The 22,706-nt window shown below is 42.6% G+C and overlaps 1 protein-coding gene across 1 annotated transcript in view; it reads right to left on the bottom strand.

Moving 5' to 3' along the window:
• Positions 1-22,706, bottom strand: part of GUCY1A1 (guanylate cyclase 1 soluble subunit alpha 1) — an 80,045-nt gene that overhangs the window by 13,699 nt on the left and 43,640 nt on the right. Inside the window, exon 5 of the mRNA XM_083172208.1 lies at positions 388-879. Within this exon, the coding sequence (XP_083028334.1) occupies positions 388-879 (492 nt within the window). The remainder of the gene's footprint in view (positions 1-387; positions 880-22,706) is intronic.

Raw genomic sequence — 22,706 nt, 5'->3', positions numbered from 1 at the left:
CTGGGTAGTGGGGAGAGAAAAGACAGGCTGCCGCCACAGCACATCCTCTCTCCCCAGCTCAGCACAGGCTGCTCAGTGCTGTGTGCTGAGCTGAGGAGAGAGGTAGCTGCAGGGGCAGCCTGTCCTCCCTCTCCCTGCGCTGCGGTGTGACTTCAAACAAATTCTGGGTTTGCCTTGCCATGCGATGCGATCCCAATAGAATAGGAATTGAATAGCAAGGCTATAGCACTGTGTGTTCACAGCATTACTCTTACACTGATCCCCTATTCATAATTGTATTGCACTGATTCTAATGGAAATATTGTGATACAAAACCACACCACTATGGAATGGGTGGATCTAAGGGTAATGAAATGTCTGCTCAAATTAAATACAACAGAAAATTACCTTGTAGACATCTAGCTCTCCACACTGGTAATCAAAAAGTGTGTAAAGTTCATTAAGCATGGTAATAACTTGCATGGCTGAGCAATGTGAGCATATTGCTGTGAATCCCACAATGTCAGAGAACAGCATGGTCACATTGTTGAACTTCTTGGCTTGCACAGTTTGCCCTTGCCACAGCTGCTGAGCAACTTCACCAGGAAAGATTGAGAATAACAGATCAACCGTTTTCTTTTTCTCCTCTTCTAAAGCTTGGTGAGCAAGTTCCAGTGTAGCTTTCAGCTTCCCTAACCTCTTCTTCAGCCCATCTTGTGCTCTGGCCTGTTCTCCTATAAGCACAACATCCCTTAGAGCATTGTGGATTGGGATATCCGACAGGTAGAGGCCCCGACCTGTAAAATCTTCTAGACGATCCACACATGGAGATCCCAGAAAGAGAATGGCACTGGATTCAAAGACGTAGATCATCTGCCCTTTCAGATTCATTGAATGTGACTGCAAGAAAACAAAACAATAAAAAGAACATATAAGTAATTTGATGACACTAGGGTTCAGTTGGGTGTGGGTTATTTTTCTCACAACAAAATGTATCCAAAATGCATCAGAAATAAATGTAGGTAATGTAGGTAATATTCTCACTTCCCCCAGCTATATGCACACCTTTCTATGGCACTACAAAACAATGTTTTTGATTAACTCTAATTTATTAGGGCAGAACATTAACAGAAAATAAAAAGGAAACAGGAATTCGTATACCTGGTGGCAGTGTCTGCTGATTGGCTGAGAGAGGAGTGACTTAGTCAATCATTTCTCATGTGGCATGTCTTTGGGCAAGTACAGTATGTACAGCATGCACATACAGTCTGCATGGCTCGGAATTTGGTTTGATTCCGGCATGCCTTCTGGAGAAGAGGACTGACCTACGCCATGGAGTAGGTGTAAGTATGCAGTGTGAGTGTGGGTCAGTGTGAAATAAATGACTAACATTTAAGGGGTGATTCATGTTGGATTGGAACGGGACATATTCAGCTCCATTCCGATGGTGGGGAGTCTGCGCATGCCCGTGTTTGCGCATGCGCAGACCCAGGCAAGGAACGGCATCAGGAATTACACATTTGCCAGGCCGTTCGTTGCGGAGAGGCAGGGACGGGGTGGAAATGAGTCTCGACCATGTTAACGCCCAGCATTTTATGGGCGTCCCCATAAAATTAGTTGAGACGGACTTTGATTTCCGAAGGCAGGAGAAATCATTCGATGGTTGGCGAACAACGATTGATTTCTCCAGCTAGCGGAAATATGCGAGGGTTAGCGAACACCTCCCCTCGCATGGTATCAAGGGGACTCGGCGGCGGAGAGGGTGACCATTCAGCAAGGTGGTGTTTCAGTGCTCCGTAATCAGCAATTTTTGCTGCTTACTGAGCCAAGCAGAATTAGGCCCTTAGTGTGTGTTTTATTTTATTAAAAATTTCCTTTACAGTGGAACTACAGATGCCAGCAGGCCATTACTGCCCAGGCATGCCGGCACTTGTGGTTCCCCAAATGCCGTAGTATATGTAGGAGGATCCGCACAGACAATTATAATATATTTTAACGTTTTCTAAAGACCAATATAACAAACTACTTAAAACAAGTTTATGTGGTTATACATTGGTGGTGCGCCCAGCATTCAGTAAGTTGACTGAATATACAAGGGTTTGCTTGCGAGAGGGCAAACTGAACACAAAAAGTGCTTTTTGGGCTCGCTCTTTCTATACAGATACAGAAGTATAATGAATTAAAAATTAGCTTTTATTAAGACTTATAAAATAAGAGAACTTATTTTGCTCTCTCATAAACAAACCCTTGTATGTTCTACAAATGCTGCCATGTGGCGCAGGCTTGTTGGAACCCACCTATAACAAATGATAATTCGACTATTTTTACACAATCAATCTCACACCCACACCTACAATGGTAGAGGGGACAGTCTTTGGCTTCACACTGATCTTTGAATGCTTCAACACAACATGCTACATGGGCAGGTGTATTGGTTTTGGACCCATACAAGTAAACTTGGACATGACCAATCACAATTACAGTACATAGACTATTGAAAAACGCGATTCAGATAAATACAATTCTTAATACATTCGGGTGTTTGATCTTGAAAAACTCACACACACATGGACAAACACAATATTTAGTTGTAAATTTACTAAGATGGGAGTTCTATTGAAGATGGTATGTAGCGCATAGCAAACATTTAGATTCTAAATCTTGAAAATAATAGATAGTATCACATAGAAAACCCTAATATAAGAAAATAATTAGGACATCACCTACAGGAAGCTGCAAGTAAACATATTAGTGGTAACACAGCTTTGCGGGGGAAGGAAATGTGCAGTACATGGGGCAACTGCCAATAATTAAAAACTCACAAAAAAACGCTCTGATATTATTTATTTATTTATTTATTAACAGTTTCTTATATAGCGCATACATATTACGCAGCGCTGTACAGAGAGAATATTTGAACATTCACATCAGTCCCTGCCCCAGTGGAGCTTACAATCTATATTCCCTACCACATGTACACGCTCATGCAGACATTCTAGGGTTAATTTTTGTTGGAAGCCAATTAACCTATCTGTATATTTTTGGATTGTGGGAGGAAACCGGAGTACCCGGAGTAAACCCACGCAAGCACGGGGAGAATATACAAACTCCGCACAGTTAGAGCCATGGTGGGGATCGAACCCATGACCTCAGCGCTGTGAGGCAGTAATGCTAACCATTACACCATCCGTGCTGCCATATCAAACTCCCTTGTTCGGCGTGGCGATTGGCAGCAATTACCTGCTCTCTAGGCTGTGTATATTTACAGCCTAGCGAGCATGTAAATGGACAGGTCTGAATTAGTCCCTACAGATGCCAGCGTTTGCCAGAAAGTCCCCTCTGGCAAGCGCTGGCGGAGAGGGACTCCATTTTACTGGGACACGCGAGTTGGCGGCCAATCAGTCGGTGGCGAGACCCTGCCTGTCTCCGCTTCAAGGAGATGGGCAGGGTTAGGGGGGCTCAGCGTCCGGCGGCGGGGTGCTCCGTCGGAACGGGGTACGCGAAAGTCTCGTGCACGCACGCCCCCTTCCGATGTTTGCTGGGGCCTAGCGGCTGGCGATTCTATCACCAGCCCCTGCATGAATGAGCTGCGCTCCATTTGTATGTATTATGAATGTGGATGATCTGTAATGTGCTTTTGGCAAGGAAAACTTGGAATATGAGAACTAGTGTTAAACCTGGCCTATGAGAACTAGGGTTAAACAGCATTCCAGAGTTCTAAAAAGGTATATACAAAGCTTTAAAGAGACTCTCCAGGAATATTAACCCTGCATTCCCCACATCATGGTCAATGTTTGACAATTCTTTATTTTGATTTCAAACAATACATACGATCTATGTAACAATACACACATGGGCCCTTATTCTGATTGACGCGGACTTTACCGCGTACTTACGGATCGCGTCTTTATGGCGTCTGCGCATGCGTGGAGAACGCTACGCGCATGTGCCACGCCTTGACTCGGTACCAGTTCGGCCAAATCCCGTCCAAAACGGTTCACCGCTATCTGTCGGGAAATAGGGGCGTATTATGGGCGTCATGCGGAATGACACATGGGCGTAGTTTCAAAGTGGGCAAAACGGGGCGGAAACATGGGCGGACACGGGGGAGTACACTTATGTTGGGGGGCGTACATTCGGAAACCACTCCGAATGCACGCGATCAAAAAGGGCAGAAATGTGCGGTGTCCACAAGTGTACTATTGCTTTGCGGACACCACTCGTTCATGCGCTAGGCGAACGTACGCCTAATGACTACAACCATTAACACCTGAACCCAATAGAATCTACTCCTTTACTCATTACTCACTAATAGGACGCTTGTCAGTGCTTTAATTGAAACCATTGCTATATATGTATATGTGTAGATTGTTTATAATCTTTTACACAGGGTGTAATACAAAGCATTGCACTTACATTGCTGTAAGGGTTAATGTGTGCAATGCATGTGTTAGGCATGCTTGTAAGGATATATTGGCATCTAATTGATTCCAATTCCAAATAAGCAGTTTTTTATGAGGATAGGTAATTGAATAAGTGGGTCATGTGATGTATTGCAGAAGATACTTCATAGTGGGTTGTTTGGCGTAAATACTCCGCTTACGTGCGGTAGCACCGCTTGGCTCCCGTTCGGATGCGGTATTCCCGAGCATACCTGTAATATCGTGCCGAATCGGAGTGTTTCTCCCGCACACGCATGCTTTGTATGTCGTCCGTAAACACGCCCTGTTCTTAAAGAGTGAGTCCGTCCGAATGCGGAGGACACGTGGGCGTTTCGACGGACGATGGCCGCATGCGGCAAAACGCCGTGGCGTGCGGACCGCTCCGTAAGAATGCGGGAATTTCCGCACAGATCAGAATAAGGGCCATGGATAGCAGATGGAAACCATTTTACAGCATGTTCATAAACAGTAAGTTCCACTTGCATGAGAATAAAATGGAGCCTAAATACACCTAAAATACAGAATTCTCTACGTGGGGGAGGTGATGGAAACAAGTGAATCTGTGTTGTTGGGGGAGGGTGTAATAGGAGGTCCTTTTTATATGTTAAAATACCAATGGCCTTAAACAACTTGACTAATACCAAGCTCTAAAACTCCTGGTTTGATATAAGTTGCAGGAGAGCAGGTACAACCTACTTTACAGGCAACCTCATGGTTTAAAAAAAAAATTGGATTTGCACTTTGTAAACCTGTGTTTTCAAATGGAGAAAAATCTATGATAGTTTTCTAAAACAAAAAAAAAAACCCACGAGAAATAATTGAGATTTGTGGATTGAAAAACACTAAGACATTGCTATGGAAACCAAGTGTTTGAAAAAGAAGGAAAACCAGGGTGTTTGGTGCCGAAAAGCAATAGGAAACGCATCTGTCATACAACATATTTCAGGTGTTGACCAACAATTCCATTAGTGACTGATGTGGGCTAATTGAAACATCACTTGTCACCAGGGACCCCACAAGAGAATAATACACCTTGCAATGAATACACAATTTAGGCCTTCAGGCCAGTGTTACTCTGTATTTGCCGACAGCAGTGAGGAAAATCATTAACTGCCGTTCGAGCTGCCATTGTTCAAATCAGAATTCTAGTTAAATGTCAGGAGCACAGTATCCATAAATGAATAGCTATGTCTAGTGCAGTCACAACAGGTGCACATATATACCAGTTAAAGAGCTGAGTGATTAATATTAAAATAATGGCCATCAATAAAGAAAAATGTCTGTAAAAGTGTGTACACCTATAGAGCAATGCTTGGAAGTTTCAATAGAAAAGAAGATTGTCTGAGATGGTGTAACTGTAATGCTGGGTACACACCAGAACGATCATGCTTGTGAGCAGATCTTGAGACGATCATACGATGGTTGCACGAGCTGCACAAGATCCGATCATGATCTGTACCCAGTTGAAGGGATCTTTTACAAATCCTGACTGCAGCAATTAGGATCTCCAAAATTACCAATTGACCAGCGGGGACACGCATCGGATCGGATTCGGATCTAAAACATGCCCAATTTACATACAAACGGTTGGGATTGCATCAAAAGTGGGGAAATTGAGGCCAAATCATTCTGGTGTGTACCCAGCATAAGTATAGTTTGATAAAGTAGATCTCTAACCTGTACACTTCCGAGCAATGTGTTCCTGACCAATCTGATGTGCAATGGTACCCTGCATCATGAAGTGCACACACTTTTGCATGATGCAGGGGACGATGGCGCCATGTATAATGCCACTGTGCGCTCGGAATCATGGTGCAATCAGTGGTACAAACTCAACAATCCAGCCAATATGTTGTTCTGATTTGACTGGAAACGATATATTGTGACAAGATCATTCTAGTGTGTGCTGTGCCTATACATTATGGGGTTGCTTACAATATGTGTTCTTTTCCAGTCCACTAAGTGAAACAGGGTAACCTGATACCGAATTCAATTATATGGCCAATCAAATGCTTTTTCCATTTTTTTGATCAGACCTTTATAAAGTCACCAAATAATCCAGTGAGAGTGATATGGTTCCAGACATTGTGCAACTTGCAGATTCTAGCCTATTACAGGCCTGATTCAGTTTGGATCGGTTATGTTAAGCTGCTTGCAGTAGTTTAAGGAGCCCACAAACATATGTGACTTCCCAAGGGGAGAAGTGCCCAGCAGCTTCCCGGGCATCAGGATCACATACGATACACTGTATGCAGTCTTTTTGCATAAAATGTATCATATGCAATTCCAGCCAAGGCTGCCAGACCCGATAAATCTCTAAGGAACCCATACGCAATCTCAGACTTTTCATCTGATTTCTCAGACCATGTGTCGGAATCAGATGAAAAGGGCTCAAATTGTGCTAGTGTATGGCCAGCTGTTGCACATGCTATCCTTAAGTAATACAAATGCAGGTGGAGCTGCATACCTACCCCTGCCTGCATTTGTACTAGCTAAAAACTCCAATCACATCGCAGTTTAGAGGAACATCTGTCGCAATGTCCCTAGCTAAGTATAATCTTACTCAGGTTTGCAGTCGCAGGACGATTTGCCAGGCCTAGGAAACTGTGCCTTGTGGTGCAGTTCTTGGCCTGGTCACTCCTGAAAATGATTGCGGCACGACCCCCATTCCATAAATGCTGACCACCGTGGCCCCTTCCTGTAAACACCTCTGCCTGTCAATCATGCAGAAGAGGCTCTTGCTGTGCTGCAGGGGAAATTTGGTTACTGTAGCCAAGGTCTGGCGGAACACAAGGAAAGCTGAAGTGGTTTGTGGAGGCCATTGGCTGAAATTACTTCTACATATGTTTATGATTTTATAACAGTAGGTGGCAAACTATGCAGTGTTTGACTGATTGGCTCAATTCAGAATAAGTGAAACCTTTTCAGGATTGACCTGATATGCAATAAGAGTGAAGATAATATGTACAGTTTCACAAAAAGCTCTCAGATATTGCAATATTACCTTACTAAGTTGATGATGACAGGACAAATCTGAACACACAATGAAAACATCCAAGTAGATGATAGCAAACTAATTAGAAGTTAATGAAAAGTGTCACATTTTAAATACTACCTACTGTACTGTAGGCTAAAGACCAACGTAAGATATTTATAGTACAATCATGATTATGTGATCCACTCATTGCCTTTACTTATCTGAATTATCAGCTGCACAATGAGTACTGTGAAATCTGAAGCTCTACGGATGTGATCAAAAAGCTCAGATATCAAAGTAGTAGGATAACATGTTTTAATGGTGATTATATCTATGAAAGGTCTGAGAGCGCTTTTTACAGAGAAGAAACCTGCATTTGCAAGAGGGCTGGATTTCCAGATAAAGCCTTTGTCAAGACTTTCTGCAATATGTTCAGAGCAAGGAGCATAGAGAAATACAGTATTTGAGGATAAAGGAGCTAACGATTTGCCTTTTCTTTAAAAAGAGTCTTAAAAATAACCCTATTTCTGCATTCTTAACATCTTTTATTATATGAGCCCCACCACAACTGATGAAAACGATTCCAGGGGTCTACCACACTTCCTGTAAAAACATTTTTCCTTACTTTACCATTTTGCATTTTTCCCTTAAGATCCTAAATGTTATTTATAAATCATCAACTTTTTAAAATACTGCACTATCTTTCTGATACACTTTATTACCTCTGGTATGTTCAAATGTCTCGACTTCAATTCTAATATACTGTTCATGTTAAATGCTTATTTTTCCCAATCTGATTTGATAAAGAGATTCACGCACACATTTGGATTCGTTTTTTTTTTAAATATATATTATATTGGACATAGCGTGCCATTAAACATGGTATAAGTAAGAGAAGGAAGAGGGCCCTGCCTGTGAGAGCTTACATTCTAAAGGGGAGGGGCAGACAGACAGGGGCGACACACATAGGGTAGACAGAGAGCATGGATCAAAGGGTTAGTATGAGATATGGTTGGGTTTGGCGAAGAAGTCGGCCTTGAGAGACCATTTGAACTTTTGTAGAGAGTTGTCGAGACAGAGAGAGAGGTAGAGAATTCCAGAGAAAGGGAGCAGCACATGAAAAGTTTTTGGAGTTTAGAGGAACATCTGTCGCAATGTCCCTAGCTAAGTATAATCTTACTCAGGTTTGCAGTCGCAGGACGATTTGCCAGGCCTAGGAAACTGTGCCTTGTGGTGCAGTTCTTGGCCTGGTCACTCCTGAAAATGATTGCGGCACGACCCCCATTCCATAAATGCTGACCACCGTGGCCCCTTCCTGTAAACACCTCTGCCTGTCAATCATGCAGAAGAGGCTCTTGCTGTGCTGCAAGGGAAATTTGGTTACTGTAGCCAAGGTCTGGCGGAACACAAGGAAAGCTGAAGTGGTTTGTGGAGGCCATTGGCTGAAATTACTTCTACATATGTTTATGATTTTATAACAGTAGGTGGCAAACTATACAGTGTTTGACTGATTGGCTCAATTCAGAATAAGTGAAACCTTTTCAGGATTGACCTGATATGCAATAAGAGTGAAGATAATATGTACAGTTTCACAAAAAGCTCTCAGATATTGCAATATTACCTTACTAAGTTGATGATGACAGGACAAATCTGAACACACAATGAAAACATCCAAGTAGATGATAGCAAACTAATTAGAAGTTAATGAAAAGTGTCACATTTTAAATACTACCTACTGTACTGTAGGCTAAAGACCAACGTAAGATATTTATAGTACAATCATGATTATGTGATCCACTCATTGCCTTTACTTATCTGAATTATCAGCTGCACATTGAGTACTGTGAAATCTGAAGCTCTACGGATGTGATCAAAAAGCTCAGATATCAAAGTAGTAGGATAACATGTTTTAATGGTGATTATATCTATGAAAGGTCTGAGAGCACTTTTTACAGAGAAGAAACCTGCATTTGCAAGAGGGCTGGATTTCCAGATAAAGCCTTTGTCAAGACTTTCTGCAATATGTTCAGAGCAAGGAGCATAGAGAAATACAGTATTTGAGGATAAAGGAGCTAACGATTTGCCTTTTCTTTAAAAAGAGTCTTAAAAATAACCCTATTTCTGCATTCTTAACATCTTTTATTATATGAGCCCCACCACAACTGATGAAAACGATTCCAGGGGTCTACCACACTTCCTGTAAAAACATTTTTCCTTACTTTACCATTTTGCATTTTTCCCTTAAGATCCTAAATGTTATTTATAAATCATCAACTTTTTAAAATACTGCACTATCTTTCTGATACACTTTATTACCTCTGGTATGTTCAAATGTCTCGACTTCAATTCTAATATACTGTTCATGTTAAATGCTTATTTTTCCCAATCTGATTTGATAAAGAGATTCACGCACACATTTGGATTCGTTTTTTTTTTTAAATATATATTATATTGGACATAGCGTGCCATTAAACATGGTATAAGTAAGAGAAGGAAGAGGGCCCTGCCTGTGAGAGCTTACATTCTAAAGGGGAGGGGCAGACAGACAGGGGCGACACACATAGGGTAGACAGAGAGCATGGATCAAAGGGTTAGTATGAGATATGGTTGGGTTTGGCGAAGAAGTCGGCCTTGAGAGACCATTTGAACTTTTGTAGAGAGTTGTCGAGACAGAGAGAGAGGTAGAGAATTCCAGAGAAAGGGAGCAGCACATGAAAAGTTTTTGGAGTTAGGACTGGCTCAAAGTAATCAGTTGGCAGGAGAGGCTGCGTACACTAGTGGAGGGAAGAGGCCAAAAGTGTAAAGGGAGATGAGGTCAGATATGTAAATGGTAAGTGAGTGTGGGAAGCTTGAATTGGATTCTGAAAGGGAAGACAGTAAAAGGCTTGTAGGGGGAGGTGGATGTAGTGTGTTTAGTGAGGAAGGTCGAGTTTAGAGAGGAATTTTTCAGGGATGTCACATACGAGAAACTTACAGTAGTCCAGTCTGGAGATGACCAGTGAGTGGACAAGGGTCTTTGTAGCATCATGTGTGAGATAGGGTATGATCCGGGAAAGATTTCTGTGACGGGTGATGAATGTGTGGTTTGAAGGAGAGAGAGGAATCAAGGATTACTTTAAAACAGCGCACATGGAGGCTAGAGGAAATAGATTTTTTTATTATTTTATTTTTAGCCTTTGAATTTTCATGGCAAAAAGCAGGAAAAAATTAGAGTTGGAGTAGTTTGTTTTCAAATGAAAGGACTTTTTATATTGTGTGCATATGTTTTTTTTTTAGTATTTTTACTATGGCCCTGATTCTAGTTGGCTTGGCCCCCTGCGTGTTTGAACGGGGGACAGATGTTGATGCCCTGCGCATATTCGATCATGCGCATGGTAGGGGCGGGTTGGAGCCCGAAAGGGGGCGTTTGCATGCGAATGCCCTGTGTTTTCTGGGCGTACCCACAAAGCCGCATCCCCATTTGAATGCGGGTGGGCACCTGCCTTCCGGGGGTGGGCAGCTGAGGTCAACAGAGACTGACTTAGATTTGCAAGCACTGTACAAATCATTTAATGGTCAGTGTCCATCAAATTATTTTGGGCCCGCAGGCTACCCTGTGAATATATGTTTATGCAAAAGATCCATTCACAATGTTTGGCTAAGGAATTGGTGCAATGAGGAGAGATTTGGATGTTTAGGTCAAAGTCAATCCACCTGGCAAGACAGAGCCTTATAGATAGCCTGCACCCATCTTCAAGGGGAACAAGAATACTTAGTTATAAGTTTGGAAGCTTCATCAGCAACTATTTAAGCTAGCAGAGGGGGCAGTGAACCAAATAAGAATGAATAAATCTGCTCCCCCAACCTAGAGGTATTGTCTCTGCAGGCAAATAGAACAGGAAGCCTATCCACTGCAACAGAAGATAATGCAAATCAAAACCGAATAGATATAGGCAGAAAGATGAACATAGCTAGCACCAGGAGAAGCACAAACAAAACTTTTAGAGATATGTGTGCAAATGCTAGGAGCTTAGGAAATAAAATCCCAGAACTAATTGCAATTATAACAAGGGACGAACAGGATATTGTGGCTATTACAGAGACATGGTGCAATGCAAATCATGACTGGGACATAGCTATACCAGGATATACTTTATTTAGGAATGGGAAGAATCGGAAGAGGGGTTGCAATATATGTGAAAAAAAAAGCATAAAGACTTCCTTAATAAAAAGTATTGAAGCAAAAACGGAGGCCCTTTGGGTGATCATAGAAACAGGGGAGAAGGCGATTCTTCGTATAGGGGTGATCTACAGATCACCAGGTCAGGAAGAGGAACTTGACAAGAGCCTATTGCAGGACATCAATAAAATGGCATTAAAAAGAGAGCTGATAATCATGGGAGACTTTAATCTACCTGATGTAAACTGGGAGCTGCCTGTTGCAAGTTCCACCAAAAGTAGTGACATTCTGAATTCCTTGCAAGGAGCATCCCTTCAGCAATTGGTTAGGGAGCCCACTCGTAAGGATGCAATATTAGACTTAATACTTACAAATGGTGACAGAGGGGAAAATTTACTAAATTTACTAATTTTACACTTATTTTTGATCTTTACTATCCCGAAAATACGGCAATTCGTATTCGTATTGATAGCACATCAATACGAATACGAATTGCCGTATTTTCGGGATAGTAAACGTCCAAAATAAGTGTATTTCTGGATACAAATACACCTATTTTTTTTTTACAAATTTCCTTTAGTAACTTTCCCCCAGAATATCTGATGTAAATGTGGGTGAAAACCTGGGATACAGTGACCATCAAGCAGTATGGTTCAAAATAAAGACAGAGACAGACTCATCGCACACAAAAACAAAGGTGTTAGATTTTAGGAAGGCTGATTTTGTAGAGATGGGAAACTCGGTAAGGGATTCTTTGACAGAGTGGAGGAACTTGGAAGGAGTGCAGGAGAAATGGAAAAAAAAATAAAAAAGTGCAATACTAAAAGCAACAGAACTTTGTGTCAAAAGAGTTCGGAACACACAAGGAAAAGGAAGCCATTGTGGTTTGCAAAAGAAGTAGCAAGTATTGTGAAAGCAAAAAAGTTGGCCTTTAAGAAATGTAAGCAGACACAGAATAATGAGGACAAAGTGGTGTATCTTGTTAGCCAGAAGGAGGCAAAGAAGGTAATCAGATGTGCAAAAGCACAGGCTGAGGAGAAAATGGCCCAGTCAGTGGGTAAGGCAGGGAAAACTTTTTTTTAGGTATATAAGTGAAAGGAGAAAAACAAAAAGAGGAATAATAAGACTAAAGACAGAGGGTGGAAGTCTTCATGAGGGGTACAATGTAATAGCAGATCATATTAATAATTATTTCTGCTCAGTATTCTCTGCTGAAAGAGAGGGGAAGGGGCCATAGTTAAGTTGCAAGTATAGTCAGAAAACTGAGGTAGAAACAAGTACATTTACGGAGGAGAAAGACCTCACAGAACTCAATAAATAAATCAATGGGGCCAGATGAGATACATCCAAGGATACTAAAAGAGCTTAAAGGGGAGCTGGTAAAACCAATAACTGGCTTATTCAACCAGTCACTCGCTCTGGGAGTAATCCCAGAGGGCTGGAAAACAGCGAATGTAGTCCCACTGCACAAAAGTGGAAGCAAGGAAGAGGTAAGCAACTATCAACCAGTGAGCGTTACATCAGTAGTAGGGAAATTGATGGAAACAAAGAGTTGTAGAATATCTCAAAACCAGCAATTTACAGGATCCGAAACAGCATGGGTTTACTGGGGGAAGATCATGTCAATCAAATCTTATTGACTTTTTTGACTGGGTGATTAAAGTAATAGATCAAGGTGGGGCTGTAGATGTAGCTTATCTAGACTTTAGTAAGGTTTTTGACACTGTCCCACATCGCAGACTGTTAAATAAACTTGAAAGCTTGGGATTGGATTCTAAGATAGTTGAATGGATAAGAGCATGGTTGCAGGACAGAAAACAGAGAGTTATAGTAAACGGAGTACAATCAAAGGAGGGAAAGGTGACAAGTGGAGTACCCCATGGATCTGTACTTGGACCAATGCTTTTTGATATATTTATTGGTGATATTGCAAATGGAATTGAGGGTAAAATGTGCCTTTTTGCAGATGACACAAAGGTATGCAACAGGGGAGACACACCAGGAGGGGTAAAACAAATGATCTAGGTACAGATGGGGCTTGTGTCATCTTTGCACCAGCCCCGCAATCACGCCAGGGGGCGCGTGCGCACAAGACGCTTGTGCGCCCCCTGGGCAACAGAGCCTGCCTCCGGTCCCCGCCGCCCCCCTAACCCTGCCCGTCTCCCTGACGGGCAGGGACACGCAGCGTCCCCACCGAGAGACTGTGATGCGCGTGCGTGTGAGACGCACGCGCGTCCCAGTTCAGTGTAGCAGGGGCTACATCTGTAGATTAGAGGAATGGTCAAGAGCATGGCAACTACAGTTTAATGCCACAAAAATGCAAAATCATGCAATTGGGTCTCAAAAATCTAAAGACTAAATATAGTATAAATGGCACTATAATGGAAACTACAGAGTAAGAGAGGGATCTAGGTGTCACTATTTCAGGGGACTTAAAGGCAGGTAGGCAATGTAACAAAGCAGTGAAGAAGGCAAGTCAGATGCTTGGTTGCATAGGGAGAGGTATCAGCAGTAGAAAGAAAGAAGTAATAATGCCACTGTATAGGTCATTGGTACGACCTCATCTACAGTACTGTGTTCAGTTCTGGAGGCCATATCTCCAGAAGGATATAAATACATTAGAGACTGTACAAAGAACGGCAACTAAAATGGTGCATGGCCTACATCATGAAACGTATCAGGAAAGACTAAAAGATCTTTATATATATATATATATATATAGGTACAAACGAAGGTTGCGGCACACCATTCACTTAAACAGGAGATAATTTTATTGCATGAAAGCAACGTTTCAATGCCTAAACTGGCATTTTCATCAGGCTTTTTCATTAGGCTTAGTTTTTTAAAGCCTGATGAAAATGCCAGTTTAGGCATTGAAACGTTGCTTTCATGCAATAAAATTATCTCCTGTTTAAGTGAATGGTGTGCCGCAACCTTCGTTTGTACCTACCTATTTCTTCTTGCGGGCACCCATGCAGCAACTACCCTAGGAGGCTGTGCCGGACACCCAGGATCGTTATATATATATATATATATGCGTGTGGAAACGAACCGGCACTCCCTGCAAACAATCAAATGCCCCGGGTTCCTTCCATGCAGATGAGGTAGTGGTGTGGAATAATGGCGTCACTCCAGGGGTCTTGGTAAGAAATTTTTATGTATATTATACAAGACGTACAATTACATTGCGTACAATTACACGCTCAGCTGTGCAATGTAATTGTACATCTTGTATCATATACATACAAATTTCTTACCAAGACCCCTGGAGTGACTCCATTATTCCACACCACTATATATATATATATATATATATATATATATATATATATATATATATACATATACTTTAGAGCAGCGAAGGGAAAGGGGGGACATGATAGAAACTTTCAAATATATGAAGGGCTTTAACAAGGTACAGGTGGGAGACATTCGTCACAGGAAGAGAAGCAACAGAACACGAGGACATGCACTGACACTAGAGGGAGGAAGATTCAGGGTAAATTTGAGGAAGAATTACTTCACAGAAAGAGTAGTAGATACATGGAATAGCCTCCCAACAGAGGTGGTAGAGGCAAATACAGTAGTACAATGTAAACATGCTTAGGATAGGCATATTGATATCCTTACAAAAAAAGGATCAAATATGGTTTGAGGTAACATGTTTAAAAAAGGAGCAAACTAGATGGGCCAAGTGGTTCTTATCTGCCATCAAATTTCACAGTGCGGCCGGGATATTTGCTGGGCGGCAGGGGCAGGCATTCACACACCCAGCATGTAGGGTTACAAGGCTCACTAGGCAGCAAACTTCTGCTGCTTAGCAAGCCAACCAGAATCAGGCCTGATTTGTCCTCACAGGCTCTGGAAATCAGAACATGTTGGTGCTTGTAGTTCTATATTCACAAGTATATCCAAACACAGGTGCCAGGGTTAGCTGAGACCGGTAGTAAGACATAGGGAAATAACTATGGGTGAGGGATTGGTGGCACAGCACAATGCGACATGCAGACTACGGGGCATCACTGCCCTATGGTACCCATATTTGGCATATTAGGTGTCTGGAGCTGCAACCTGCAGCCTAGAAATCATCCTTAGGACTTTCTGGTCTCTTAGCTTCTTCTTCTTCCTGGTGCCAGCAGCAAGTCATTGCAGGGCTGCCGGTAGTGTTATGCTTTGGTCTGGTAATGGTGTCATGTATGTGGGGAAGGCACTGGCACAGGGTACATTTATGCCCTACTACAGTCCCACATACTGTACTGAAATATGGTTTACTGACATATTACAATAATAACCCCAACAGGAACTACCAGCGGCAGGTTTTTCCCAGAGGGGGCCATGTTTTCCACTATAGAAAATTAAAGCTTCTATTTAACACACTGGAAGTGTTACTATAGCATGTGTTTTCCTGCAGGTTTCACTGTTATAGCCTATGTGAAAGTCTAGGTGCACACACGCCATTTTGTGATAGTATGGCCGCCATTTTGGTTCGCAGAGTTGCGCAAATAAAGTTTCCATACCCGAGTATGTGTGACAATGTGGACCAGAAGAGTAGACATACTATCACACATAAATTCATAATAACACACTTACACGAAATTAAATATAGTTAAAAGGTTTAGAACGCCACACATAGCTTAGTTAGCCCTGCACACACCTGTCTGTATCGTGTTTAGTACCGTTCCGCTCAGTTCATTATGCGAAGTATTCCGGTCATTGCGAATATGTCGCAATGTACATTGCCCGATAGTTATGGACATAATCCATATTCCAGAGACAGTTTCTGTTGTAAGTAGTTAACAAAGGAAACTAGCTCAAACCGGTTCTTATCCTTGCTGACGCCGAAACCACCAAACAAAGGACTCTTAAAGTTCACTCCCCTGCACCTGGTCAGACCAGGTACAGCGTCTAACCTCCAATCACAGTGGACCGGACATATGATCTCTGACCAATGAGAATGGCCTTTGACCTCCCCCTTCTGACCCTATAAGATAGGCGACCCGGAGCAGGCTCGCTCTCTTCGGCACATCTACTTTCCCTGGACCTTCCTACCGGACTATAGTTCATTCCTGAACGATAGTGAGCTCTGACCGGACTGCGCTTTGCATACTTGATGAGACGGGTAAACGGTTGCATTTTACGGTATTTATTCTTAAAGTATTGTTGGCTGGTTGTGTCTTGTAACTGTATTCTTTCCCCTTAGTAAAGTCTGTTTAGTATTCATTGTTAGTATATTGTATCACCTGTTATACCTGTTTATTCTTATTTCTGTAACCCCCTTTTGTCCATTAGGGACTTAAATAAAAACCTTTTACGGAGTTCTAATCTCCTTATTCCTATTCAGTGGTCGTGTCTGTTTATTCGCATAATAGCGATAAGGTATATTACGGACACTGTCCTTTAAGGTATATTCGCAGAATAGAGACAAAGTACTGCGAAAGGATCTCGTATTAAGGTATTGTTTCTTGGTGCAAAATACTAAATAAAAGGTACACTGCGCTGCGCTACGTTTTGTTCGCACGTAGTTAGGTATAAAGGGTAAGCAGGTTACGGACACATTACGTAACCCGCGCTTTTCACTCATTGTCTCTCTGGTCATAATCAAATCGTCTTTAACAATTGAGGGCTCGTCCGTCCGCTCCACAGTCCAGAACTCAGTACCAGGCGTGCGGCTCGACCTATACCAGCAAAAGGGTGGAAGTATTTATTTGTTTCCATTGCTGGATAGGCCGAGTCCACGGCAGTGCGGGGTTCGGGAAGTGCTAGCGCTGAACCCGGAGTACAATGAGTGAAGGCCACATGTTTTAAAGCATATCATACCTAAGTGTTTAGTAAACTGTACTTCTGCCTGCCACAAGTAGTTTAACGGGGTATAGTGTCTTGGGCTGCTTGTTTATTACAGTATATGTACCACGTGCGATAAGGTTCGCACACGTGGAATCTGTGTTTATTATAGTACATAGAGGATCCCCTCTGTGCAAAACTATAATTGTTTATTGTTAGTTACCGCAAAAACAGGGACCACGCCACGTGGCGACAAGTCCTGGGCCTTTTGCAGTAACGTAAAGCGTCTATTGTATATTACGCAAGGTGCGCGCGCACGTGCCCACATAGGGAAAGTTTCGCATCTTTGTACGTGGTTTACGGATTAAGTACGGGATTTATTTCGCATCTTGATACGTAACTCTCGGACAGAGTTAAGGGATTTATTCCACATTTAGGCGCAATTACTGCGTATAGCGAAACCCGAGCGCAACCTTGCAAATACACTATAGAACACGTGGGTGGCCGATTCATCGGCGGCCTGTGAACAACGCACGTACACACGTGGCTGTTCATTGGTACTGCACATGCAGCACACATAGGAACTCAAAGGTGAACAGTATTAAACCATCAGCTTCATTTAAACAGTATAGTAATATACTGCGAATAAGGCGGTGATTAATAAAAGAAAATAAGTTTTTTTTCTTTTTGTTCATTTTTCATAAGCAAGCAACTCAAGCATTATTTTAATAGATTCCTATAGTTTATTATAAGGGATTTATACCTGCATAAGTATCTAGTGACAAGCTACCAGCCTGGGAAAAGTTTTCTGTACAGAAATATTTCAAAAATACGCATAAGACCAAGGTGTAACTAGCGCCCAGTGTGAAAAATAACTGAGGCGAACGGGTGTGTGACGGCACGACTCAGCGCAGTGTAGTCCAGTGTAGGACAGTCCAGTTAGGACCGGGTTCACGTGACGACGTGCCCATAGGAACTGCCCCTTCAGTGGAATTGATTCCGCTAGGAGGGTACAAGAAGATATATCGGAACGCACTTGTTTCCGATTAGCTACTTTAGAAATCCGATTTTTGGGGGTATAGGAAAGCAAGTTTGTTATACCCTGGAAAAATTGTGCCGCATCAAGCAAGTTGGCTAGAAGTTCGCTGCTAGTTGAAAGACTTGGTGATTGAGTACGTTACCTCGCATTGTGGGCTCTTCGCTTGATTGCGTTGAAGTGTCGCTGTGTGGAGAAGTGAGTGGTTGGGGAGCTCTCAACTTAAATAACCCACCGATTATCTATTAGGCGTGAACGTTTATTCCTGTAATTATGGGTAATAACGGGTCACGCTGTGATAACGTGCATGTTAGGGAGGAAGCAAGCCAGCCAAAAGGATCGGCTGCTTTTATTATGTGCAGGAAGCACGGTGAACTCGCAGTTGTTTACCAAAATAAATGGAGAAAAATGACACAAGGCAGCAAGTTAGAATTTCCCAGTGTTGGTAGCTTCGATCCAGAAATCTTATCGGCAGTAAAAGATGAAATATGCCTACTCTCCAGTCGTAAGGAGAGAGTGAAGCATATAGACATTCTTAAATTGTGGCAGAAGGAAGGACAGGAACAATGGGGAACCAGAGGTCTGGCAATACCGGACACAATCAGCCACAATAAAAATGCAACCGTTGCCGCAATAGAATCAACTCCCCCACCCCCATATGTGCCGAAGGGGTTAATGACTCATAAGAAAGATATGAGTAATAATGTATCCGTTACTAACTTGTACCCTGTCTTACCCCCTTATAAGGAAACCCGAGAGGAGAACGAGCAGCTGTTGGCACTGGCCGTCTCCCATGCCCTTAACATGCTTGAGGGAAAGGCGCAACCCACTGCTGGGGTCCCAGCACAGGAGGAGGAGACGGCTGATGTCAACAGCATAGTATTAGACACAGGTAAGTACACACAACACAGCACAGAGATAGTTGCTCCTGGGATGTTGTCCAATGGTGCAGGGGGGATACAGATCCACCCTCTGCACACAGTGGAACCTCCTTGTGGACGGGGAGACGGGGATGAGGTAATGCCTGTAAAGGATAGTGACATGCACAATACATGGACGCGATTGGAACGTCATTCAATCATCAAAAATTTCCCTGATCCCAGCAAAGATCTGGCAAAGTGTCAGAAATTTGTAAGGGAGCGAGGAAATTCAGATGAGCCCACCAATAAGGATTGGCGATACATGTTGAGAGCTTGCCTCCCTTCACATATAGATGTCCAGAAGTTCATTCGAGACAGTGGTGTGGAGGGCGATAAGATCTTAACTGAACAGGGCAACCAGGAAAATATACGCCTAATAAATATACAATTGGGTGTATATTTCCCAGGGACAGTTGAAAATACCCTAGGGTTCACCATCACACAGAAAGATGGTGAGTCCACCAGCGGATATTTCAACCGTGCTTTACAGGCGTTGCCAAAACACTCTGGTATCCACAGCCCCAGGGACAACATACATCTTAAGGGAGGGATTGTCTCTGTGCTGATACAAGGTCCTAGGGAAAATCTGAGAACCAACATAGAAACCATTCACCCCAACTGCAGACAGATGTCAGTACGCACTTTAAAGAAATCTGCTGTTGATCTGGACAAACAACTTATGACAGAAAGACAAAACCAAATGGTATGTTTCAAATGTGGAAACAAAGGACACATAGCCAGACATTGCAGGGTAAGTAACCATAGAAAACATAACACACATGTAAGTAACTGGGAGACACGATGAGGGAAGACAGGTAGGTCTCAACACATAGCCATAGCCCCACCTAGTAGCCAACACTGCCCTAAGCATGACACACATATGCAAACAGGGAGTAGGACACACGTACACCCCACATCCAGGTAACATAAGACAATATCTGAGGGAGGAGCCTCAGATATGGGTAAGTGGAATAGTTTAAATATAAAGTTTTTTTTGGTATCAAACCCGTTTAACAACATTCCCTCCTGGTCTAGGTTGTGCCAAGAAATTAGTAGCAGCAATTGGGGTAACAGGAAAAATACAGCATTACCCACTGACGAAACCAGCAGATGTTACAAGCGGGCCTCTGCATACCAAACACTCTTTTCTGTTGGCTGCAGCGGTCCCGACTAACCTCCTGGGTAGAGATTTACTATGCAAAATGGGATGTGTCATCTATTACACCCCCGATGGGGTATTCCTGGACACTCCTAGAAATCTTACACAAGAAGTGCAAGATATGCTGGACAGTCCTCAGAGGCAAATGTTGTATTCCACTGTTATAGAGTCAAATCCATCTAAGGTAGCTGAAAACTACAGCACAAATACCGAGTTCCCTTTGAACTAAAGATGGGAAGGACACAGGATCAATGGCAACCATAGCTTCAATAGAAACCCTGTTAAAAACAGAAAGTATAGCGCCCCAAAGTACAGCCTCACCATTCGAAATCTGAGGTTGAGCTGGAAAAATACCCAGTGAAATAACAAGGTTCCCAAAAGAGAACTTTTAGCTAAATACCCCTAGACACAGCCCATAGTCACAACCACACTGGGAAACAGAAAGAAAGGGAGGGCTTACGAATCAGAACAGGAGTTGAAAAGGGTAAGAACCAAATAGTTGAGAGCCAATTCCCCCATAGTGCTAAATCCTGGCGTCATCAAAATAAAAGAAAAATGTTTATGTTGAAAATAAATGTACACATTACTGTCATTAATATTTTCTACCCTTTTTGAGTTTTTCTCTCTCTCTTTTTCCAATTTTTTTCTCCTTCCCCTACCCTTCTGTTCCAGAAACCCACAAATCATAGATAAATAGTTCGAAGAATCTGTCGCACTCCCAGCAGAGAAATACCATTGTGAATATGCGGTACCCTGTAAAGCGAGTAGTCACAATATAGATATTTTTCAGTAAATCTTGAACAAAGTCCCAATAACTTTAAGCATTACTCCTAATGTTACCCAGGGCAACCACAGCCACCATCTTGTGAAAAGCAGTCCAAGTAATGCACAAAGCATTCCCCTTCTACAAAGAATGAAAAGGGTTGTAAAACGCATTTACATATAAATAGGTGCAATCACAATACCCATGTCTTCACAGACAGATGTGGATAATAAAGAAGGAGAAACAGGCCTGATTACAGCCTTTTGCCATGGGTAAAACTGACACAAGAGACCATGTGATTTAGAATATTAGACCTGCTGAGGGGGCGACAGATATAGTGACGTAAGAAACCTGGTGATGCCAGCCTGACCAATGTCGTACTGCAGTGTGCAATTAAACCCTATTACTTAAGCACTTCATACTTGTCTACACAGTGTAGTTGCCATAGCACTACTGGTAAACAAAACTGAGAATGTGGTGTTGGGGTGTGTTTTAACTGTTTATGCTCTTCATATAGTCTGGACACTCCTAAAATTCTGCCTAAACATGTGAAAGATATTCATCAGCCAAGTTCACTAAATGGGAACTTGCATTGATGTTACCATGTAAAATGGGTAATATTGTAAACCCAGCAACACTCTTACCAGGTGTGCCCGCCAAAGGCACAAAGGGTGGAGTGGTGCTGAGGTTGCTGGAATGGTGGAATTTAGTGGGAGCCGAGACGAATATGATTGCATGACATGTTTGAGTCAGACCTTTTGCAGCATGCCCCCAAAGGGTGGTAACAACCCATTGGAAGAGGTAATTCATTTTTTTTTCCGTTCTTTCCACAACACCGAGAGGGAAAATTGTACACTGGCTATACCGTAATAGATGGAAAAGGCATAGTAGAGGCTGAACCCATTGGACGTCTCACTCAGCAACAGCAGTCTCATTAATAGTACTGCGAACTGAGAGAAAAACAGCCAATATTCATGCCGACTCCAAGTATGTTTGTTGGGGTAATACAGAAGATCTTAGGCCCTATGGCGCCTCAGATGTTTTGTTTCAGTAGCTGGCACTCCAGTGGCGCAAGCGTTGTAAGTTTAAAAGATTCTTGACAGTCACACAGCTGCCGGACAGAGTGGCTGTTATCAAGTGTAAAAACCACATCTTCAATGAGGATTCAGTGTCACTTGATGATGAACATGCTGGCAAGACAGCTGGGTGAGCCATGCGCTCTGCGGATAATGTTTGTGTTCCCCCTATAAATGTCAGTATATTCACATAGTAATACAAGATTTGTGTCCCCTGCAGGAGAAGCAGTCTGGAAGCCGAAGGGATGTGGACAGGAATAGAAAGATGGACAAGGTAAACCAGTGACTCTAAGAACATGCCAAACTGTCAGGACAGAGATAGCCCATGGCCTGACTTGTCTTGACAGGGAAGGTATGTGGGAAAATTAGTCCGAAATTACTGGTGTGCCCACAGACAGGTAAGACGACAGAATC

Source organism: Crinia signifera, chromosome 1 (genome assembly GCF_055691185.1).
Source record: "Crinia signifera chromosome 1, ASM5569118v1, whole genome shotgun sequence".
Classification (NCBI taxonomy): Eukaryota; Metazoa; Chordata; class Amphibia; order Anura; family Myobatrachidae; genus Crinia; species Crinia signifera.
This window is presented reverse-complemented; position numbering and strand designations above follow the sequence as displayed.